Genomic DNA, 26116 nt, shown 5'->3' with positions numbered 1-26116 from the left:
ACATCCACCACCCTAAGTGGACCAGGGCTTTTTTTTTTTTTTTTTTATTATTTCTTTTATAAATAAGGTTCTACATTTATTTGAGTTTTCTCAAAACAAACATTCACATATCTTGGTAACAGCTGACCCACAGTCATCTTTCCTCACACTGACATTTAATAGTTCAAAAAATGGAGGAAAATTATATCTGGGACATAATTTGACAACATCTGCTCATAATTTTGCCATTTCTTGACTGAACGATGGATCAATGCAAACAACAACCTGTAAAAGCTTTCATATCGTAAGATCAAACATGTTTGGGCAACTTGTGCTGCAACAACTAATCATTCTGATAAGAAAAAAAAAAAAATCTCATTTTCTTCAGAATTGCATACCTTGCCAACACTTTTACCCGAATGTAGATATTCAACAGCATCAGCAACAGCATGGAGTCCCAAAAATCTTTTTGGGTCTACTGCAATCTAATACAGAGGAAATAGAAAACACTTTTTTTTTAGAACTCTTTTCTCTTTTCAAATACCGGAAAACACTTTTCACAATAGTTACCAAACAATTTACAAATGTGTTTCAAAACAAACCACAAAACACTTATTAAAACTTCACACACTTCTATAACAATAATTTAGAAACACGTGCTTATTTTTTTAGATGTTGAGACTATCTTGTTATTTATAAAAAAATAATAATAAAAAGAAAATAAAAAAGTAAAAGAGGATAATCATGCGGTCACCCAACAGAAAAGAGGCGGTCGTGGTCACCCTCAGTAGGACAGAGATGGCCATGCATATAGTCCCACCAACAAGACCGAAGTTGCAGCCACTTCTGGTTTTTTGTTTTATTGATTTTGTTTCTTCAATTTTTTGGAAAACATTTCTCATATTTTTACCAACCAAATTTTCTTCTACTAACCATATCGACAACACTTTTCAATTTTCATCTTTTCAAAACACAAAACCCGAAAAAAACAAAAAAAAAAAAATTCAAAAAATCTACCAAACACATCTCAAAGTTCCAATCACCTAACTGGCTAAGTTCAAGGAAGTTCCTTTGAAGAAAAACTATGACTGAGATGACTTGCAGTGAATAAAGAGAATGATTGATCCTGATTTTGACCAAAAACAGTAAATCATGAGTGAATATAAGAAATTTTCATTTTTTTTTCCCAAAAAATAGAGCTACGCCAAAAAGAAAAAAGAAAAAAAAAATGGAAGTTAGATTATTGAGGAATAAAAACATTCCACTGATTTCTCTCCTTTCATCACGTATTTTATCACATTATATTTAACCTTAATTTCAACATGCTTATCATGTGATAAAAAAAAAAACGTGTAATTATGATAAATACGTAAATTTTTTAATCTTAGAAATCATGGAAATTAGAGAAACTCTAATGGTAGGATTATTACAACTGATCCCATAGTTTAAGTGGTTCATTCCTCAAATTTAAAGTTCAGAGAGAACATTGCAAATAACTTCATAATTTATGGTGGGAAAATGCATTTTACCATTCTTTTTAATGTTTCTGCCGAGTATAAAATGCAATAAAATGATAAATTATGTGGAATTTACCTCCGAATTTCCACACACAAGCTAACAAAACGAGCAATGATAATAAAGAGGAATAAATGATCCTAGTCTATATTGTCTATCCACCATGGCACAAGCGTCTAGACAACAACACACGCTTACTTAAAAAATAACAAACAAATAAAATAAAAAAAATAAAAAAAATAAAAATCCAAGGGTAATATGCATTACCTTCAGCTTTCCCATAGAGAAAAGATTAAATAGCCTGTCCAGATGTTGTTGCCATAAGTGACTGTAGTGTACCAGGAAAAAACCAGCCTGAAAACATTGGGATGGTTAAACAACAAAATTGCAAAGAAGTCCATAGTCATTAGACCCAAAATATTTTATTTAAAGCTCCATTTGATTGCTAAGAATCATTGGAATAACTATTTATCATGTGAAAACTCAGCAGACTTATTTTTCATACGGTTTGCTCAATGAATGTATAATAAAGAAATGCACAGTACTTTATATTTCTTCCCATTTCTTTTTCAAACAATACTCATGGAATTATCAATCCTCTTTTATGGGATACACACAACATAAGTGCATAACAGTCAAGTCTCTCCATCAAGGCTTAAAAGGCAATGGCTGAGGCATGGTGTTAGAATCTCAAAATGCTGACAGGCATCAGCTTCAAATAGTAACTAATTCACCATGAGGGGACAAGCAAGAGTGATTTCAATGCATAAAAGAAACTACTGATAACATCACTGAGAAGACCTTAGGGCAAGTTAATTCTCTAAAGGTGGGTAAGGAAACTTGGAGAGAGATTATCTGCATAAGATCTGTTGATGGGGTTCGACCAAAAGCTAGACATTAGCATCCCAATGATGTAAAAATTTGAATGAGAGAACATCCAGAAGAAATCAAAATTAATGAAAATGAGCAATAGAAATGTATAACAGTAGCACTTATCAAAAAAAAAAAAAGAAATGTATAACAGTAGCAGTTTTATCCTTTAATAGCTACATACCACAGTTTGGCTTTTAGATAAAAGCTTCTCACATAGTCCAGTGTAATTTAATGGCTTCCATCCATGCTCTCCTTGATACTGAGACCAGAATGAATTGGTTTGTTAAGGTTGAATCAAAATGGAGACTCCATGCCTAAGGACAGTCATCAAAGATGGAAACTAAAAGCTAACAGAAAATAGTGCTAAATATATTTTGTTTTGTTGTTAACTCAACAAATTGATGGAATGTAGATTAGATTGTATGAAGTAGTTTATAAGGTTAATCTATACTCAAATGCAAGTCCTCTTCAAAGCTCCAGGTCAACTGCAAAATATGTGGTACAGGGCTTTGCTATCAAGAACTTGAAAAAGAGCATCAGAGCTAAGTCATTGTTAAATATTCAGTTAGGAATATAAAGATGCCAATATATATTACTGACAGGAAACCATATCATATTGTACACCCCATATGACTTAGAATTTAACTAACCTTGCTATTCAATATTCTGGCGATCAATTTTGCAGGACCCGTTTTTCAAGTACAATTATAAACATCTTCAACTACCATTTTAAGCAAAAGTAGTTGTTAGAGTAGCTTTTATCTTATCTTGTTATTTTAGTTGTTTACCTTATCCAGAAGTTATTATTATCTAGGAGTCTTAATTAGCTTTATCTTGTTGATAAACTTTGTTCTCTGATGTTAATCTCCTATTGTATTCCCTCTATAAATAATGAACATTAGTGGGGGAAAGGTAGATTTAACCCACCATTCATTTACTTTATTTTCTCTTTCAGTAGGAGTAAAGCCTTCATTTCTTCTTAAGAACTGTTTTCTTGGAGTTAAGTCTAACTTAGAAAATCAACTAAAGGCACACAAGTTATGAACCACCATTTTCAAACTCAAGCCATATTACCAGTGAGAAGGTTGTAACCATCCTATATTCTAACAGGCAAATTCAAGGCACTAATAAAGGTGGGGAAAAAAAGGAACCTGAGATATCATTCCAATCACAATCATTCGTCCATAGACTGCTAAAGCATTCAAGCACAGATCAAACATGTCACCACCCACAGACTCATAGATGATGTCAACACCTTTGGGAAACTCTTTCTTCAAAACCTGAAAAATTTAGATCATGTCAACACCACCCACAGGGTCATAAAGATTGCTAGCATATGAGCTAAGGTGACCTGAAGTAGAAAATACACATAGTTCATTGGAATAAATCAGACACAAAGCACATATAACAGATCCAAGTAATGTCCAAATTGTCACTCAGATACGGTCTATATATATCATATATATTTAGCCATAATTAGTCTTTCTAGTTATGGCATGTTCTTGTATTATAGCTATAGTATATTGTAATTAATAGGTAGATTTTAGTTACCTTATTTGTTTCCCTAGATTGCTGTAATCGCTGAGATACAGCTTGTAATTACCTAGACAATTTCTATATGATACGAGCAACCCTCACATTGAGAGGTATTCAGTACAATTGACATGGTATCAGAGCCATCATCTAAATTAGGGTTGTTCTAGGTTTTTAGTTACCTGTTGTTTTTTTGGCAGTCGATAACTTCAGGGGAGTTGTCGATCATTCTGGTGGGTTCTAAACTGCTATTTGGCAGTTTTTGTTGAGGGTAGTGGCAGTCTACATAGATTAGTGGCTGTCGGGAGACCCTTTGGAGGTTGTGGAGAATCCTTGGTGGCTGTCGGCGATCTGGGCTGTCGGAGATTTGGTGCTGTCAGCAGGTTCAGGTGTGGCTGATTCTATTTTGGTGTGGTGCGGCGTGTTTCCGGCGATCTGTGGTGGTTGTCGGCAGACTTGGGCTTTCGGCGATCTCCTTGGTGGCTGTCGGCGATCTGGGTTGTCGGCCGTTTGGTGTTGACAGTGGGTTGTGGTGATTTTTTGGGGCTAGCAGGATCTGGAGGAGTGATTCCGGCGATCTCGTTCTGCCGGCGATTTGTGGTGCTGTCGACGATTTGGCGCTATCGACAATTTGGGGCTGTCGGCTGTTTGCTGCGGTGAGCGTGGATTGGCTGTCAGGATTTCTGGGTGCTGAAATTTCTGTCGGCAATTTGGTGTTGCGATTTCTGTTTGTGGTGCTGTTGGTTTGGGTTGATGTTTGGTTTGGGGTGCTGAGTTGTTGGTAACTTTGGGCTTGCTGGGCTTGGGCTTGGGCTTTGTTGCTGTTTGAGGTTGCTGATTGGTGTTTGCCTTGTGTGGACTTGGGCTTGTTGTCCAATAGTTCTGGTGGGCCTATTACTCCTTTATCAGGGGTTTTAATCTCTAATTTTCTTATTTTATCATGTCTTCTAGCGAGACTTTTGGGGTTCGTTTTACTGGAACAAATTATTCTGTTTGGGAATTCCAGTTTCAATTATTTGTTACGGGAAAAGAGTTGTGGGGCCATATTGACGGTAGTGATCTAGCTCCTACGGAAACTAAGGAGTTGGCTAAGTGGAAGGTCAAGGATGCACGTGTGATGTCTTGGATCTTAGGGTTTGTTGATCCTCTTATTGTGCTTCATTTGAGGCCCTATAAGACTGCAAAGATTATGTGGGAGTATTTGCTGAAGGTTTATCATCAGGATAATACCGCACGCCGTTTTCAACTGGAATATGAGATTGCTAGTTACACTCAAGGCAATCTCTCCATTCCGGAGTATTTTTCTGGTTTTCAAAATTTGTGGGGAGAATTTTCTGATATGGTTTATGCGAAAGTACCTGCTGCATCTCTTTCTGCTGTTCAGGCTGTTCATGAGCAGAGTAAGAGAGATCAATTTCTGATGAAATTACGCTCTGAATTTGAGGTTACTCGCTCAAATTTAATGAACCGGGATCCTTCTCCATCTTTGGATGTTTGTTTCGGAGAATTACTTCGTGAGGAGCAGCGTCTTCTCACACAGGCTACGTTCCAGCACGATTCCAACCCGAATCCAATAGCCTATGTAGCCTATGGGAAAGGGAAGGGTAAGGATATGCGCAAGGTCCAATGTTTCAGCTGCAAGGAGTATGGTCATATTGCTGCCAATTGTGCAAAGAAATCTTGCAATTACTGTAAGAAACTGGGCTACTTTATCAAAGCATCCCACTCGGCCTCAGAATCGTCAAGCTACTGCCTATCAGGCTGCAGTAAACACCTCTTCTGCTCCAGTGATGTCCTCAGCCTCTTCTTTTGCGGCCGGATCAGTTGTTCTTACTCCTTAAATGGTCCAGCAGATGATTATGTCAGCCTTTTCTGCCTTAGGGCTCCAAGGTAATGGTACTATTTTGTCTAAGTCTTGGCTTATTGATTCTGCAGCATCCAATCATATGACCAGATCGTCTGATACTCTTTGCAATGTTCGTCCATATCATGGTTCATCTCATATTCAAGTAGCTAATGGGAGTCATTTAGCTATTAATGAAGTAGGAGATATTAATCTTTTATTCAAAGATGTTTATGTATCTCTTGGACTTTCAAATAGTCTTATTTTAGTTGGCTAGTTAGTTGAAAAAAACTGTGATGTCCATTTCTCTCGTTATGGTTGTCTTGTGCAGGATCAGGTGTTGGGGAAGATACTTGCGAAGGGGCCTAAAGTTGGCAGACTATTTTCACTGCACTTTTCAATTCCTAGTTGTTTATTTTTGGCTTGTAAGACAGTTAACACTCCGAATGAAGTATGGCACAAACGTTTGGGTCATCCAAATTCTATTATTCTGTCTCATATGTTAAATTCTGGTTTGTTAGTCAATAAAGAACAAGTTTCTCAAAATTTGTCATTTGACTGTTCTGTATGCAAACTTGGTAAGAGTAAAACTCTTTCGTTTTCTTCTCATGGTAGTCGTGCTGCAAAATGCTTTGATGTTGTGCATAGTAATGTATGGGGCATTTCTCCTATAATTTCTCATGCTCGATATAAATATTTTGTGATATTCATAGATGATTTCAGTCGGTATACTTGGGTCTATTTTCTTCGGGCCAAATCTGAGGTCTTGTCCGTTTTTAAGACCTTTGTAGCATATATTGAGAATTAATTTTTTACGGGCATTAAGATTTTGAGGTCTGATTCTGGTGGAGAATACATGTCCCACGAGTTTCATGATTTCTTACACCACAAAGGAATTGTCTCTCAGCGCTCTTGTCCTTATACTCTTCAGCAAAATGGGGTGGCGGAACGAAAGAACCGCCATCTCTTGGATGTTGTTCGCACTTTATTGTTTGAGTCCTGTGTTCCTTCTAAATTATGGGTTGAGGCATTATCTACTGCAGTTTACTTAATTAATCGACTGCCCTCTCAGGTCTTGCATTTTGATTCTCCTTATTATCGTTTGTATAATCAACATCCTAGCTATCTTAATCTGCATACTTTTGGATGTGTTTGTTTTGTTCATTTACCTGCTCATGAACGTCACAAACTTTCTGCTCAGTCTGTTAAATGTGCCTTTATGGGTTATAGTATTTCTCACAAAGGTTATGTTTACTATGATCCTTGTTCTAACAAATTTTGTATATCTCGTAATATTGTGTTCTTTGAGAATCAAAGTTTCTTTTCTACACATGTTGAATCATTGCCTGAGATTAGTATTCTACCTTGTTTTGATGAATTGCCTCTTCTGCTTGAGCGGTTCAAACCTGGAATTGTGTATACTCGACGTCTACCAACTTTGCCCCTTCCCGAGACTAACCCTTCATCTGAAACTGTTCCGACAACTCCTCCGATTGACCCGCCATCTGAAACAGTTCATGAGTCTGGTCCTCAACGATTTGCTAGGGTATCACGTCCTCCTGATAGGTATGGTTTTCCCCACACTTCTTTTAATGCTACTTTATCTTCTATTTTCATCCCTACATGTTTTTTCGAGGTTGTTAAATATGAATGTTGGCGGAAAGCGATGGATGAGGAACTTTGGGCTCTCCAGGACAATCATACATGGGATGTGGTTCCTTGCCCCTCTCATGTTAAAGCCATTGGTTGTAAATGGGTTTACTCGATTAAGCTTCGCTCTGATGGGACTTTAGATCGGTATAAGGTGCATACAATTATTTCTATTGCCGCCTCCCAAGGTTGGCCACTTCACCAGATGGATGTCAAAAATACTTTTCTTCATGGTGATCTCAAAGTGGTTATTTACATGGTTATTTTCATGGTGATCAGAAAACAAATCTGGGTTTGTTTTCTTCTCCATCTGCCGCTGTGTGTAAGTTAAAGCGGTCTCTCTATGGCTTAAAACAGGCTTCCTGGGCATGGTTTGAAAAATTCAGGTCTACTCTTCTTCGCTTCTCCTTTGTCCAAAGCCAATATGATTCTTCTTTGTTCCTTTGTAAGACTCAGACTAGTCTCGTTCTTTTACTTGTGTATGTGGATGATATTGTCATTACAGGCACTGACTCCAGTTTGATTGCACATCTCAAGCGGAATCTTCAAGACTCTTTTCATATGAAAGACCTTGGTCCTCTTACTTATTTTTTGGGGTTGGAGGTGCACACTGATTCTTCTGGTATATTCTTGAATCAACACAAATATACTCGGGACTTGATTAGCCTGGCTGGTCTTCAGGATTCTTCTTCGGTGGATACTCCTATGGAGGTTAATGTGAAATTTCGAAGTGAGGAGGGTGATCTTCCCTCTGATCCTACTGTGTTCCAACAGTTGGTAGGCAGCTTGACCTATTTGACTATTACTCGGCCCGATATTTCCTTCATTGTCCAGCAGGTTAGCAAGTTTTTGCAAACTCCATGCCATCTTCATTTAACTGCTGTTCGACGTATCATTCGATATCTTCGGGGGTTCTCTGGCCGTGGGTTGTTCTTTCCAACCGGCTCTCCTCTTTGCTTTGTTGCTTATAGTGATGCGGATTGGGTAGGATGTCCTGACACTCGGCGGTCTGTCACGGGTTGGTGCATGTTTCTTGGTGATTCTTTGATTTCTTGGAAGAGTAAGAAGCAAGCTCGCATTTCGAAATCATCTACTAAATCCGAATACTGGGCAATGTCTGCTGCTTGTTCTGGGATTGTTTGGCTTCGTGGGTCGTTGGCTGAGCTTGGTTTTTCTCAAACTGATTCTACTCCTCTTCATGCCGATAATACTAGTGCCATTCAAATAGCTGCTAATCCTGTTGACTATGAACATATGAAGCATATTGAGGTAGACTGTCATTCTATTCGGGAAGCCTTGGACACTCGTGTTATCTCTCTTCCTCATGTTTCCACTGATCTCTATATAGCTGACGTCTTCACGAAGGCTATGACACGACAGCGTCATCAGTTCCTTATGGGCAAATTGATGCTTTTTGATCGACCAGCATCAATTTGAGGGGGGATGTCAGTCATATATGGTTATATATATCATATATATTTAGCCATAATTAGTCTTTCTAGTTATGGCATGTTCTTGTATTATAGCTAGTATATTGTAATTAATAGGTAGATTTTAGTTACCTTATTTGTTTCCCTAGATTGCTGTAATTGCTGAGATACAACTTGTAATTACCTAGATAATTTCTATATAATACGAGCAACCCTTACATTGAGAGGTATTCAGTACAATTGACACAAGTGCATGTCCCAAAGGTGAAATCTGAATTGTCTAAAGACTAAATGGACAGAGATTGGGAGACTCAAGGGTGGTTCAAGCATATTCATGCTGCTTTCTATAAATAATTTCACTAATGACATTAATTTCACAGGGAATGCTACAACGTAATTTGGATAGCCAGGACAAAAAGATCCAGAATAAATTTTACTCAAGTTTACATGGTTTTTTTTAGGTGACTTGTGCAATGCACCTAATAAGTTCAGAACTCATGACCACACCCTTCTTCTTGTTCTTACAACGGGAGGAACCGAGGATGTGCCATTTGACCTAATACTCATTGGCACTTGAGTTTCATGATTTTGCAGATCTCGTACAGATTAGTTTACCAGAGAAGAACAACAATAGAGCAGATATCATGTATTAAAATACAAACTCAGTTAAAAGAACCCACTTGTGCCCTTTTACTGTTTAAATTAATGATTGAGGGCCAAAAAATGTGAATATGCATGTGTGCATGCTTTTTTTCTCATGATTTTGTAGATCTCGTACAGATTAGTTCAGCAGAGAAGAACAACAATAGAGCAGATATCATGTATTAAAATACAAACTCAGTTAAAAGAACGGTCACATGTGCCCTTTTACTGTTAAATTAGTGATTAAGGGCCAAAAAATGTGCATATGAATGTGTGCATGCTTTTGTTTCTCATGTTTATTCTGATAACCCCATGAAAACCGAAAATCGTCAAAGAAAAATAGAAACTGATGTAGTCAAACCAATTAGCTGATTTAGTTAACTTGCTGCACCACATAAATTAAGTCATGGGTTCAGTTTAGCTTCCAACCCCACTAGGTACAACTGAAAAGAAAAAAGAACATGGAAAATAGTTAGAAAATGAGGATTAACGAGGCATACAGTTTTAATGTCTTCAGCTCTATAGTCTATGACCCGATCAACTCCCAACTTTTTCAAAAGCAAGGCCTTTTCCTCACCTCCACAAGTTGCAACCACTGTATTTCCAGCTAATTTTGCAAGCTGCAGATATAGCGGATCATAATTACCTTTCTATACTAGAAAGGGAAGAACTAGTAACAATAAAAATAAATGTTAATGATGATGTTATCGTACTCATTTGCTTCATTTCTTCTGTAATATGAATTTTTGTTGTTTCTATATAATAACATAATCAATAACAGATTTAAGTAGGTTTCTCTCTAGAGCAAAATGGAGTACACTATATACAGTGTATTTTCCCATTTTAATTATATTAATTTACCAAGTCACTGTCCGTTCTCTGGTATGTGAACAAGCATACACTATTGCACTAACAACGAAAGTTTTATTTATTTGGTTTAGTAAAAGAAAAAGCAACGTTATGTCATAGAAAAGTATTTCCATCGTCAAAAGAGAACCTGGACTGCAAATTGACCTGTCCCTCCAGCAGCTGCAGTTACAAGAACTGCTTTTCCAGATTCCATTTGTCCAGCCTAGAAGTTCCACATGAGAACAATATAGTCAGGCGAAGGAAAGGTGGTCCCTGAATAGCGGGTCCAAAGAATCTAGTGAATTAATGCTAAATACTTGCAATGAATTGAACATGAAGTTATAATGGCAGATGCGATGACAAAGAGTACATCTAAAAAGATAATAAAATTTCAAGTGAGTTTATGAAGAGTAACCTTATCTAATGCAATCGATGCTGTCAATCCTGAAGTAAGCATTGCAACGACTTCTGGATCTGGTCTTGCCACAGGGAGAATGTGTTTCGAAGGAACCTAACTCAAGTACAAAATCCAACATTAAGTGGAATCCCTCAAATATCTATGACACAGATATGAAAGTAAATTGTACTAAACATAAAAAACAATGTCTTTCAAGATAGTTGACCATCATGAATTCAGCATAACTTCCAAAAGTCATGACTGCAGCAGGAGTGCCAATTTTCAAGTCAGTCACAGAGTCTCCAACCGCTGCAATTATTCCCACAGCCTGCAATATTAAATTCAAATGAAGATCAACTAGCCATCATAAGTAGCCATACTTGCATGACTCGAACAACTATATAACCACATGATGGAATATCAACAAATTGCATTATTCTTTCCTAACCTCAAAACCAGCATCAAATGGAAGACTGGAGCCTTGGCCCTTATCTTTGCCACTGAAATAACTCCCCGAGCTGAAATTTACCTGCCAATGAATGGGCTCATTAGAAAGTATTAACAAACAAATGTGTGCTCATGCTAGACAGAAAGTCAAACTATGAGTAGAAGTTATTGCACCATATGGAGGCAAAAGATCTCGACCTCATAAATCATAATACTTGGTAACAAACAGTTAAAAACAAGGGGAAAAAAAAGGTCTGGCTTCATGAGACTTCTATGTCATAGATTTCCTCTCACCCCCATCCCATTTAATTCTCCACATCCAACAAACCCCTTGTGTATCCTCAACAGTTCTTCCTGCCGGTAGGGATGACCATAATTCTTTTCTCACCACAGCAAAGCGACTGATGAATGTTTTCACTGACCTACGAAGGTTGGACAATAGACCAATCTATCTGTCAAACAACAATGCAGGTTGTGTGGATATAGAGGCTCATTAATTCTATGTTTTTTTTTTTTGATAACTAAAAAATGTGGTTTCTTTTTTTTATTTTTTTTATTTTTTATGACATGTCTGCACAAGAGGGGGGATGAGGACTCGAACTAGTGACTTTCGCTTCATTAGGCGTAGTCCCAGCCGAGAGGCTCATTAATTCTTAACAACCATGACAAGGAAATTGAGATAGATTGCCATGGCTAAACACCAATTGGACAAACAGAAGGGGTGGAAAGGACGTGGGTCCCTAAAACAAGCTACTCAGAGCTTTAGGTCTCAGCATGTCTTAGTTGCTTAATCACTCAATTCTTCTCTCAGTGAAATAACTAGATACTGGGAATGGAGAAATCAAATAGACTGTACATTAGAACTGGAAACTTGTAATCAAAATATAGCAAGCTCTCAGTTAATACTCAAAACTACACATTATAACCTACCAAGAAACAGCAAAATACAAGTCTTCACTCACTAAGTACAACCAAGCATGTCTAAGATCACTGCATGAGAGACAACTATAGTTGACTAAATTATGGGACATCAAATCTGTCACCTGGACGAGCTACAATATCACTGTGTAACTGTGTTTTCCAGTTGAATATCAATAGTGCTACTGCAAAAGGCCACTGTTTATTAAGTTGAACCACCACAACCACCAAATTCAATTTTGTTCTAATACAACCGGTGACAAAGTTTAGAGGTATCCACAGAGAGACAGAGAGAGAGAGAGAGAGAGAGAGAGAGAGAGAGATGCAAAAAGTACTTTTGACAAACAAAATATAAAATCAAAATAATCCTTGCAAGGAGAGCAGTAAACTTACATCACTAGCATTTACACCAGCATAAATGATTTTCACAAGAACATGATGTGGTTTGATGGGCAATCTCAATGGCGTGCTCACAATGCGGGTAGCATTACGAAAATTGTGACTTAAGGTGTGAACAACTCTGAAGAGTAAGAATTAAAAACCATAGTAACTGTCAGAAAGTAATAAACAAACCATTTTTTTTTGTATTACAAAAGGAAATAAAATAAACAAACCACTTGCCTTTCCAGAAATTCATAAGTATATAATAAATATGTAAATTGACTTAAAGATCAAAATTCTTCTTAGTTCTATGTTCTATTTTTTTTTAGGAAAACGGATAATTGGAAGACATGAATTAATACCATGAAGCATGAGTGAAGAAATTACATTACTAGATTTAAAAGAACAAAACTCCACCTCATAGAGTTTTACAAGTTTGCAGCAAACACTAAGTGTATGAGCTGTAAATGCACTAAATAGATCACTTTCATGTCATAGGTCCTACTAATTATCTACCCTGCTATAACTGCTTTTTTTTTTTTTTTTTTCAAACTTCTCCTTTTCAATTTTGTTAAAGTTCATCTTAATTGTTGTCTTATATCCCACTTGATCACCCCTCGTTTTCCCCTCAGCTTCTTCTTTTTCTTTTTTTCTTTTTTTATTTTTAACAAACATTTCACTACTGAAAAGAGTGTAAGGTCTTCACAAGTGAATGAGATAGGAGCAGTCCAAAGAATATGGGGTAAGTTGAAGAAGTTAGCTGAACTAAGCTGGCTGTCCTTGGCATATACTAAGAGGTTCAAAATGAATACTAATATCTTAAATATACCTTGATGAGCTTTGCTTGTAAGGATAAGAGGACTATGGTGCAGAGAGTTTTATAAATGGAAGGTTAGTGGTGGCCATCTAATTTAAGTGGAAGCTTCTTGTTCAACTCACATCACCGGAAAAAGAAATCAAGTTCTGAGTGCAAATGTAACAAAAAAAAAAATAGTAGACAACTTTTACATATTAAATAAAAACATGGGTTAAGTACTTTTTTAGTACCTCGGTTTGCATTTTTTTATTTTTTCCCCCCTAGGTTTCCAAAACAGTCAAATCGGGTACCTCAACTATGGAAAAATACAAAATCAATACCTCGTTCAGTTTCCGTTTAAGAAAATTAACGATCTGCTACGTGTTACTCCCAAAATATGCCACGTATCTTAAAAATTAAAAAAAAAAAAAGAAAAAAGAAAATTCTATGGGCCACCCCATTTTGGCCAATGGGGGTGGCCGGCCACTCCCATTGCAGTTCTACCAAACCCGTCCACGTGACTTCCTTGGCCGCCAGGAACCTCATCGCCATTTTCACAAGCATCTTCACTGCCCCATTGCTGACTAGCTTCACCATCAAGACCCAGACCACCAATTCCACCGATGACTTCACCATACCCACCTTGAATTCCCTCACCACCACCACCACCACCAAGAACTCGGTCAACATTTCCACCCGCAGTTTCAGCAAATTCTGGACCATCTCCACAAGCCCAAAGCTGCTGCATACTTCCATCACTGACCTCACCAAACAGCTGTGCAATCTCTTCCCCAACGGTCAGACCATTATGTCGTATGCTATGATGCCTCTGAGAACTAGAATGAACAAGCCGAAGCCACCCATGGCCTCTGGGGGTGGTTCGGCCACCCCCAAACCGGCCTTGGGATGGCCAAAATGGGGGTGGCCAGCCACCCCATATAATTTTCAATTTTCAATTTTTTTTTTTTTTTAGGTTTATTATTATTATTTTTAATTTTTAAGACACGTGGCATATCGTTAATTTTCTCTAACGGAAACTTAACGAGGTATTGATTTTGTATTTTCCCATAGGTGAGGTACCCGATTTGACTATTTTGGAAACCTAGGGAAAAAAAAATAAAAAAGTGCAAACTGAGGTACTAAAAAAGTACTTAACCCTAAAAACATTGCTGCAGCTCAATAGGTTCACATAAAGCAACCATACAACATACAAAAGGGATTAGCCAAGAATTGTACTTAGTAAGTTTGACATATTCACTCACAATTTTTCAAAACTCTGAGGAAGCTGGAAATTTGATGAAACCTTGAGTGGAGACCTTTTCCTGGAACTTGAAGAACGTGCCAAGTACTTTGCTTCTTCAGTGGGAGTGGGCCAATATTCCATGCCTCTACGATTGGTAATCCACAGGCATGAACCAGCTTTACTCTCGTCAGTGATAAGCTCAAAAGTACCTAAAAGGAATAATATCTTGGAACTTCATAAATTGGTTGAAAAGAATTAGATTGAATAGTCACTAATCTTATATACTGTGTAAAATTTATCTTCTATATGGATAGAATTAACATCAGGAATAATCACATGGTGACATAAATAATAGACCTTAAGTACCTACCAGGCACTATAGTACATACATACAAGATATTAGAAGCAAGTGGAAAAGCCTAGCCAATAGCCCTTCTCAAAGCTTTTAAATTTTTCGAGTTTTTACTGCATAAGGTTGACATTCTACAGAAAACTAACTTTCCTAGCTACTAATGCTTCATATTTTTCTCCTTAGAAACCCTGTGAACTCAGGATGGAATTTACAGGGGGCATGAACCCCCAACCCCTATGCAGGATTGAAACGCTATAAACATTACAGAAAACATTCATGTAGAATAGAAATCTAATACAGCAGCTTACAAGTGGAAATGGACTGGACAAAAAAAAAAATCACTTAAAATAAAACTTCATTAAAGGAAAGATTTCACATTGGACATACCTTTCACCACCATTTCCATAGGCACAAAGCCCCCCAATAAATCAATAAATTTAGGATCGATTTTTGAGCCCATCTCAGTTTGAACAAACTGCATGCAAAGTTCACAAGTCCATTATGATACTTGCCATACAAACCTTACCAGACAAAGCTTTCTGTAGACCATCAAATCACAGACAGAGTCGAGTACAATTATTCTACTTATCATCCATAATACAAAACTTTGATTTAAAAAAATAAAAAAAATAAGTCCTTAGCAATTCATAAGTTGATTAGTTCATCCTGTTAGTTCTAATTTTAGCCCTTTTTTTTATTAGAGTTGTAATCTGCATTCAGATATCATGTAAATATGAAAGCAGCCATTGATCCAAAGGGAAACATGGCATAGTTGGTACTAAGTCTGACTCATTTGAAATTGCTCAGAAGATTTCTAAAGACATTGAGTGACTTCTTTCAGTTGGACAAATCAAGTTTATACTGTAAGGCAGTTGATTTATGATTTTACCAAATGGAGTTTGAAATTTTCACATCTGGTCACATTACCCAAAATTCAGATTGAAATTGTGATAGGGAAAAGAGTTTCACTGTGAGAAATGCGCGTGAACAGATGAATTATCATCAAAAAAATGAACATATCAATTAGTATCACCCAACCAAAAAAATAAAGAACGAAAGACAAAGGGTAAATTACATTTTACAAATCCAAAGTAACATCCTCTTTGCAATGTCCCACAAAAATAGCTATTTACTCAATTGCCACCCCCAGTTTGAAAGACTAACAATTTGCCTCCCACCTCTAAATCACCCGTTAGCAAGTGGACCTCATTTTTAGCCTTACATAACGACCAAATTGCCTTGAGGGTCGCCACCAATGATTCCCAATCACCACCTCCAGCTATTAAAAAAAAAAAAAAAAATCTCCATCCCCACGTCATATGCCGGCCACCACACTCATGGCCAACCCCAAACCTGCACACCCCAGCATTTGTGGCCACCATCAGCCAGCCATCAAAATTGAATCACCCCAAAATGTCCCATCCTCCCAAATACAAACACTCAAGGAATGCATCTTTTCTCTCCAGATATTATTATACATGACCACACTCTTATTACACCATCATGAGTCACCCAACAATCCTGACGTCACAAGCTGGCCACCACAACTTGTGGCCACTATCACATCAAAACTAAATCAACTCAAAATGTCCCATCCGAAGAGCATCATCCACCTAAACCAGTGCTCAAGAACACATCCCAATTCTCTCACCACCACACGCGACTACACCCTCACTACACACCTCCATGAGTCACCCAGCAGTCCTTATACCACCTGAAATAAAACTTGAACCCACACGACCTAGTATTTGTTGGCCACCTAGAATCAGACAACAAAGCCCAAAATACACCAACCTTTACAAAATCCGAACAACACAGACAATGTCAAAGCCACTAGAATGAACACGAAACCCCCCACCAATCTCCAAAATTGCCACTCGAACGGACACCCACTGCCCGAAGGCAAACACCAATCGAGACTTGGTCTCCAAGGAGTATAATGCCTATTTCTAGAGGGTGTACGTGGGGGTGAAGTAGAAGACGAGCTGGACTTGGAAGCTGTTGAGGATGATGACAATGAGGCCAACAATGTAGCTGAATGTTAGGGCATAGGTCCAAACACCTCCATGGCCATTGCAAAAGGGGTGTTAATTTGGGATGATAAAATGTAATTTACCCAAAAAATACAGGCTACAATTGTATATCACATGGCAATTCATATATGGCTCAACTAGTTTCACCCATCATCAGGTGATCATATCTCTTGAGACTGGAATTTCCAAGAAATTGGAGTTAACATGTAACTGAAAACATATCAGAATCTTACCTCAGGACAAAGCACATTGACACGAATCCCTTTACGTTTGTAGGGTACAAGTGATCTAGTAAATAGAACAACACCACCTGCAAAAACAAAACCACAGAGTATTAAATAATATGTAAAAGATCCACTAATTAAATATTAAAACACATTTTAGGAATCTGTGTTAACATTGATATAAATAAATTCATCAAAACAATTGTGGAAAGGAAATTAGTAACACAAAGAACAGACCTTTTGAGCTAGAGTAGATAGGGTCCACGTACATCGGATAAAGACCGGAAGAAGATCCCATATTTATAATTACACCAGGCTTTCGCATGGCTTCCATGGTTTTAATCTGTTTTTAAAACTGTAAATGATTACTGATACTCACAATATTGTCACCAATGAATTGATAAAGGACAAACATCAATTGAAAAACCCTTTCCTCATGGATGCTAGCATCCCCAATTTATCAATTCTTTTACTTTCCTGAATACAATTTATCAATCATAAATGGCAAATACAAATTAGAAAAGTTCTTTATCATATATCTCACTTACAGGCATGTACTCTTTTCAGAAAATCCTAGACAACCCATTGATGGGCTGGTAGAAAGAAGTTTTACTGGTAAAAAATGCTAACAAAGTTTTCTACAGTAGCGAACTCCAGGAATACTACTAATACATTTTAGGATTTTTATGACATATCCCTAGAAAATAAATGCTACTACTCTGCATCTCAAAGTTTCTAAGATGTCCTCAACATGGACACGCTATCTCCCTAGAAAATAAGTTTTGTCAACCAGACCACTTCGGCTGGCAGCATGCAGTAAAAGCATTACATTAGGAGGTTATACAAGGAAACCAACTCAAACATCAAGCATACCGCAAGCTGAGTGCATCTAATAGTTCCAATTAGGTTCACATTAATAGTGTGTCTCCATGAACGACTGCCATCAGTTTCATCCTTGTGAAATGGTATTGGATTACCAATTCCAGCACTGTTGATACAGATGTCCAATCCTCGATAAGTAAATAAATGCTTCTCAAAAGCAGCAGTAATGTCTCCTGTTCAAACCATAAAGATTTCCTTTAGTATCTGAAAAGCACCACCAAATGTGCATGTTGAAGAAATTAAGTTAATCTATATATTTCATTGACTAAAATAGAGGATAAAACTAAAATAAATATAAACCCAAATTCAGAGTTTACATTCACAGAGGCATTCCAACTTCTACATACAAAAGCATGCCACAAGCACAAAATTTTATAGTTATCCGTGATCAGGGCAGACCTACATGCTAGGTTGGGGGGTCTTTCGCAACCCCAAAACTTTTGCACTCCCTATAAAAACACAGCTTTTTATACTTGGGCCCGAGAGTGTAAATCAATGTTTTTGGTTTTTTGATATGTAATGTAACCATAGTATACAAAGAGTATACAAGAGAACCCCTAAAATATAGAAAAAGAAGCACATAACTCTAAAAACTCAAAAAAATTAGAGACATGTACATTATTCCTACTTTCCATGTATACAAGGATTGTAGCATTGTCATCTTTATCTCTAGCAAACCACTCTCACAATCTTTAAAACTCCTTGCGTTTAAGACTATTCTGGCTTTATTTTACTTTTTTTTTTTTGGGTAAAGTCTACTTAACCCCCTCAAACTACCACCCCAATAACATTCTACTCCCCAAACTATCAATTACGACAATCTACCCTCCAAATTACCAAAACAATGATAATGTACCCCCTAATGCTAGCAAAATGACGAAATTATCCCTATAAAATTTTCAATAAGACAAAAATACCCTTAAAAATTTGAAAAAAAAAATTAAATTTAATATTTTTGTTTTTATTTTAGTAAGGGTAATTTTGTTATTTTGTTCAAATTGGGAGTACATTGTCATTGTTTTGATAGTTTGGGGGGTAAATTATTGCAATGGGTAGTTTGGGGAATATATTGTCATTGGGGTGGTAGTTTGAGGGGGTTAAGTGGACTTTATCCTTTTTTTTTTTTTAGATAAACTTCTTCCTTCATTTCATAATAAATCTAGAGCATGAAACTCTAAACAGAAAGAACAAAAAGCTCTGATAAGACAATATCAAAATACATCCAGGAATTTCTTCCATCCAAATAGAATCTATAGCACTGTTGACAACATTCTTTGCCAATCCATGTGAGGCACCGTTAGCTCCTCTTTTTACATGTTCCACCGGCCAACTTCAAAAAGCTTGTAGCACCACGTGAATATCATTCACCACTTGGCCATACTGACAATTAGTGCTTCTAACATTAATTGCCCGAACAACCAGTTGTCAATCTCCTTCTATTATTAGCTCTTGCAATCCCAAGTCCTAGCAGAGCTCCACAGCAATTAAAGCACCCATGGCCTCCGCAATAGCTGGTTCCGGGCAAACCTCCAATGTGCGACTAAGAGCAGCGGAAATTAAGCCTTTTGAGTCCCAGATAATGACTCCCACTCCACATCTTCCGTTATCAGTCTTGAGAGCAATATCCCAATTTGCCTTAAAAATATCGCCTAGGGTATTCTTCCATCGAACTTCGGTTTCCACTGGTTGCACTTCAATACACCCAGGTTGTTTTCCCCTGATTGTCTTAAACTGTAACAAATTCTCCTTAGCCTCCTGAGCAATCTAGGATGGGTGCACAAAGACTCCAATATGAAGCACCTCATTACGACGTAACCATATCCTCCGAGATGTGATCGCGAACAGCTCCAGGTCTTCTTGGTTGCAGCGTTTTGTCAAACCTGCAAAAATGTCTAAAAAATTCCCACCTTCCCCCATGCTTTTTTGGAACGGTCTTCTACTCACCCCCCATACATCGTGTGCTGCAGGGCATTCCCATAACACGTGCTACCGTTTCCACAACACTCCCACAAGTCTCACAAACATCCTCAGCTACCACTCCCCTCCTCCGAAGATTATCCTTTGTTGGCAGTATATTAGTGCATGCCCTCCAAAGAAAAACCTTAGTAGGATTTAGCACCTGTAGCGACCAAATTTTCTTCCAAATTAGACACTTTTCAGCACTGTCTGATCCTTCCCTTAACAATCTTTCCCTCCACTCCTTTTCTAGGAAATAGGCACTACGAACTGTAAATTCCCCATTAGAAGTTGCATTCCATACCAGCTTATCTTGGAGATTGTATCGGCTCAATGGAAGATTACAGATTACATTAGCTTCTTCTTCCCAGAAATTTTCTCGGATTAGAGGGACGTTCCAACTTCGTGTTTCCACATCGATAAGAGCACAAACCTTATCATTTACATCCAAATTACGACAAGGGGTTTGGACTTCATACGTTGAGGGATTCGGGATCCATTTCTCCCCCCAAATACACATTGTGCACCCATTCGCAATCCTCCATATCATCACTGCCCTCACCACATCCATGGCCGACAATAAACTACGCCAAGCCAGAGATGGTCTACTTCCCAATTTTGCTTCCAACATTGAATCCTTAGGAAAATATTTTGCTTTGATAATTGTTGCTGCCAACCCTTCTGGATTCTGAATTAGTCTCCAACATTGCTTTGCCAACAAAGCCTTATTGAAGCAATTAAGATCCCGGAACCCCATCCCTCCTTGGGTCTTTGATCTTCCCATTTTTTCCCAACTTAACCAATGAATCCTCTTTTTATTTTCCTTATGACCCTACCAAAATTTCTGCATAAGAGCATTAAGCTCCTTACACAAAGCCTTGGGTAGGAGAAAAATACTCGTGTTGTATGTTGGAATTGCTTGAAGCACGGCTTTAATAAGGATCTCCTTCCCTGCTTGTGAGAGGAATTTGACTTTCCAATCATTGATCTTAATCTTAACCCTGTCGGCCAAAGAACGGAATTCCCGAATTCGTGACTTACCCACCAAAGCCGGAAGCCCCAAATACTTATCATATCTCTGTGCTGCCGGAAGACCGGACAATCGAATGATTAGCTCCCTATTTTCCACACTGGTGTTACGGCTAAAAAAAATAGAGGTTTTATCTCTATTAAGTTTTTGCCCCGACGCCAATTCCTATCTTTCGAGAATCTCTTCCAACATTTGCCAATCATGATGAGTTGCCTTACAAAACAAAAGACTGTCATCTGCAAAAAAAATAAGTTATTCAGACAGGGTCCCCTTGGAGGGGTAGAAACACCCCGAATGATCCCTGCTTGTTCTGCCTGCAGAAGATGGACACTCAACGCTTCGGCACATAAAATGAATAGATACGGAGAAAGAGGATCCCCTTGACGAATACCCCTAGTCGGCCTTATACACCCCTCCGGGACCCCATTAATCAAAACCGAATATTTGACCATGGAAATACAAGACATAATCAGCCGAATCCACTTCCCGTCAAACCCCATCTTCTTCATCACTTCTTCCAAAAAGACCCATTCTACCCTGTCATAAGCCTTACTCATGTCCAATTTCAATGCCATATATCCCACCTTACCCCACATGCGCGTATGCATAGAGTGCAAAGTCTCATATGCAGCCAACACATTGTTAGAGATAAGTCTGCCAGGGACAAAAGCACTTTCATTCAATGAAATAATATGAGGAAGGACTTTTTCCAATCGGTTCGCTAGAGTCTTCGCAATAATCTTGTACAAAACATTGCATAGACTTATTGGCCTGAACTCTATAACAATCGTGGGATGTTGCCTTTTAGGAACGAGTGCTATATATGTGAAATTAACGGCTTCATCCAGATGACCTGTGGTAAAAAAATTTGATACCACCCTACACACCTCCACCCCCACAGTATCCCAATTCTCAACATAAAAACATACCGGAAATCCATCTGGGCCCGGTGATTTGAGAGACACAATATTGGAAATAACCAAACTAATTTCCTCAGACGTTAACTCCTTAGTCAATTCCAAAGTCATAGCCTCATTAACCTGAGTATGTAATCCTGCCAAAAAATTAGATATACTCGAGGGTGAAGAAGTGGTAAATAATTGCTGGAAATACCTAGTAAATCCATAAGCAATATCCTTGGCAGAACTGCAATGAATCCCCTCCCCATCCATGATGCTAGTAATGAGGTTGGCCCTTTTTCTTTGGTTAACACTTGCATGGAAAAATTTGTTTAACACATAGACGGACTATATGTACCTATATATTTATTTATTTAGGTAGGTTTGGACACCCCACCCCACCCCCAAAAAAAAAACAAAAAAATCCTGGTTCCACCCCTATCCTTGATAGCTTTCAGGTGAAACTCTGTAATATACACGTCTCTCTCTCAGTATGATGTAGGTTTGTGTTCTTCATCATAAACTGCAAAACTTCTGGATAGAAATACTCGAGAAGGAAAACGGTTGCTTTATAACTCTGAATGAATATCTCTTTCACGGTACTAAGCTTGCTCAAATGCCATCAATATAACATGTTTGTGTCTGTATATATGTATAAGGTAAATTACACTTTCCCACCCAAAACTATTGGGTCATTTGAACGTCCTCCTGAATTTTAAATTTGAGCAATCAAACCCCCTGAACCATGTGATTATTTGCAATGTTCTCTCACTTTTAAAATTTTCCCAATTCCTGTCATAATTATCACGAGATTACAGAAAAATTATAAATAAAAAAAATAAAAAAAAAGCATTGGACAGCATGACAATGTCATAACCACATGAATTTTAAGATTAAGTGTAATGGAAATTTGAAAAACTTTTAACAGTACGGGACAATGTGACTGACCTATGGTTTAAGGTGGTAAACATATGTGTTTGTGTGTGCACGGACGTGCGGACGTGTAGTGAGAGAGAGAGAGAGAGGCACTGAGATGAGATCATGTATTATTTCACTTACTCGAGTTGGTCACATCACATTTTATAAACAGAGCAGATGGAAATTCTAACTTAGGATGGAACTTTGCATTCTCCTTTTCAACTTGTGATGCCACTTCCCTTCCATTTTCTTCGGAAAAATCAACCACGGTCACAAATATCCCCTTCGCTCCAAGAGCCAAGCAAAGCGCTTTACCTACATATCAACCGCCACCAGATGACCACATTACATGACATGCTACATCAATGGCATATTTACGAAATTCACAAATGATATGATATATATGCCACATCCTTCACATATTATAAAATTTTTAACGGATATATTAGTTTTTGCATATCCATCGTTTTGAATTGGAGGTGTATGGCCATTTGTTGAATTTTGACAAGCCGCGATTCATGCGGAACAGATTTGTACACACCCAAATAGCATGTAGACTAAACCTAAAAACATATAGAATCTCCAGAAATTGATTCCACGGAATTGGAACATATGATCCGAATTCAAAAGCCACAGTTTGGATGCTATAGAATTTGAATTGGACATAAATCTACGAAAACGAATTCATAATACTAGAAAGAAACTTCTGGTTTTACCAATTCCAGAGGCTCCACCAGTGACCAGAGCTGATAGACCAGGCCTGAGCTCCATCTTTCTTGGGCGGTGATTATCAATCTAGCTCTTGGAGATAATTGGGAGCAGAGTGAAAAGGTCTGTGTTGACAATTTGCTCCGGGAGCTTTTACTTTCTCATTGTTTTGTTCGCAGTGAGGTTCTGTCGTTTATCGAATCGGTTACGTAAACAACGAAGACTTGTCTTGGTACTGATACTTATCCATCAAACGTCACTTTCTTTGCTATATATGTAATGTAAAGCTCAATACTTCTCAATTTGGTCCCTTTCCTTTGGAATTGCAATTTTAGTAAGCGAGATTTTAAAATTTCTAAAATACTTTAAAATTTTGAGAAACTTTACAAAGAACTTTTGAATTATCGTGCGTTTTGAGAAAATTTCTTAAATTTAAAAAATTCTTAATCTTTCTCCTCAAATTTTCAATTTGATGCAATTTACCCTCCATCAATTTTTGCCGTTAAAACCCTTAAAAACATAAAAGTTACCCTTCGATTTTTTTTTTAAAAAAAAAAAAAGAAAAAAGAGTCACAAGGTGGTCCAACTGTAAGGTCAACTTGTGAATTTTTTTTATATATAATAATTTTTTTTAAAAAAATTATTTTGAAATTAAGGATAAATTTAAAATTTTATATAAAAGTTAGAAATATAATGGTTATTGTATCATTTTAACGTTTAAAAACCAATAGAGAGGTTTAAATTGACTGTAATTGAGAGTTGAAGGGTTCAAATTGAGAGTTTTTTTAACTTTTGGGGGTCTCTAAAGTGAAGTTCCCCTTCAAATTTTTTTTAGAAAAAATATTTAAAATTTTTGTAAAGATTTAGGCATGGATACTTTTACAATTACCGTCAAATTCGAACCAATGTTTTAATCTTTATAATTTTTTTTTTTCTAAAACAAATAAGAGTAAGTACGAATGGAATGGTGATATTGAAAACAATTGAAAGATGGATATAGTAAATTGAGATAAATTAAATTTTGGAAAAAAATTGTAAAAGTGGTTACAATAGGAGTTAAATAAACTCTGTTACCGTTAACACACCCATCATCAAATTGGACGTGGAACCGACGTGGCTGTTAAAGAATTTTTTTTTAAAAAAAAAAACTCAAACGTTGGATGGGGTAAAAGAGGCATGTTGGGTAGGGGTGTGAATACGATTACAGTTAGTGGTTATTGGCAATAACTGCTAACCGTAACCGCCTTAGCGGTTAGCAGATTTTACTAACCGCAACCACTAACCGTCTAGCGGTTAGCGGTTAGCGGTAGCGATTAGTGAAATAGGTAACCGCCCGCTAATTGCTTTTTCGAAATTGAGCTTCTTCTTTTTTGGGCGTTTGTGGGCTTTTTTTATTACTGTATCATTTTTTACCTTCATTTGTTTTTTATATTTTTAGTGTCTTCTTAGGCCCAATTGTTATAAAAGAGCCCATATTGAAAAATCAAAAATATTTGACCTCAAATTTACATTTACTTGTACTTAATCATAATTGGTTAACTTTAAAAAAAAAAAAAAAAAAAAAGTTCAACACAACACACTACAAAAATGGGGTTAGTTTTTGACGCGTCATTTTTGACGCTTATCAACAGTCAAAAGGGTAGGTGTCAAAAAATTGGGGTTTTTGACGTGGCATTTTCGACACGTCAAAAGATTTTTGACGTGGCATTTTTACACGTCAAAAATGTTTTGACGTGCCATTTTTGACACGTCAAAAATGTGTACGTGTGGTTTTTGACGTGTCACACAGTTTGACACGTCAAAAATGTTTTTTTTTTTTTTTTAATAATTCCAATATTCCATCCAATATTCCTGATATTTCAATTCCAATTACAATAATTTCAATATTCAAATATTTTTAATCCACAATCCATAATCTACATCCATAATCCATAATTTACAATCCATAATCTACATCCATAATCCACCTATATAATCCATATTCCACATATATATCCAATATCTAATATATATATCCAACATCCAATATATATCCAACATCCAATATATATATCATTAAACTAAATCCAATATCCAATATATATATCCAACACAACTTCATTAGATATGCCGTTATTAATCAACTCCAATGTTAGTTGTTTTTTACTTTATACATAGGCATATTAGGAATTACATACTTAATTATTCTAAATTTTGAAAATGTAAACATTCACATACGAATCGATAAAAATAGATATGCCGTTATTAATCAAAACCTACACAAAATATGGGTCTACATCCAAATGCAAAATTCTCCAAAAAAACATAATTTCAAACTACCAGGGTATGTAATTGTACATGCATGCATGCAAATACATTAAATAATATTCTCACCATATACAAACCAAACATGTCAAACTATTCAAATATATTACAAAACATATATCTTAAGCAAATAAATTAATTACTTAACCTATAAAATTAATTTACATTGTAAATTACATTTTTTATATAATTTATTTAATTATCTATTAAATAAATTAATTAATGTATATATATAATTAATCTATAAATATATAATCTGTATATATATATTTGCAGATTATATATATATAAACCCATATATATATATATATATA

The 26116-nt window shown here is 36.8% G+C and overlaps 1 protein-coding gene across 1 annotated transcript; it reads right to left on the bottom strand.

Moving 5' to 3' along the window:
• Window positions 1-5: 5 nt before the first annotated feature.
• On the bottom strand, window positions 6-23694 carry LOC132180722 (uncharacterized). The gene is made up of 18 exons (XM_059593631.1): window positions 23507-23694; window positions 22932-23105; window positions 17979-18160; window positions 17343-17448; window positions 17115-17191; window positions 15236-15323; window positions 14516-14705; window positions 12470-12596; window positions 11160-11240; window positions 10938-11039; window positions 10730-10825; window positions 10463-10537; window positions 9966-10085; window positions 3519-3647; window positions 2549-2626; window positions 1762-1848; window positions 378-464; window positions 6-264 (listed from the first exon to the last, which is right to left on the bottom strand). The coding sequence occupies exons 1-18, from the start codon at window positions 23559-23561 to the stop codon at window positions 214-216; spliced, it is 1905 nt and encodes a 634-aa protein (XP_059449614.1). The 5' UTR covers window positions 23562-23694; the 3' UTR covers window positions 6-213.
• Window positions 23695-26116: the final 2422 nt, after the last annotated feature.

This window comes from Corylus avellana, chromosome ca1, assembly GCF_901000735.1.
Source record: "Corylus avellana chromosome ca1, CavTom2PMs-1.0".
Lineage (NCBI taxonomy): Eukaryota > Viridiplantae > Streptophyta > Magnoliopsida > Fagales > Betulaceae > Corylus > Corylus avellana.
This window is presented reverse-complemented; position numbering and strand designations above follow the sequence as displayed.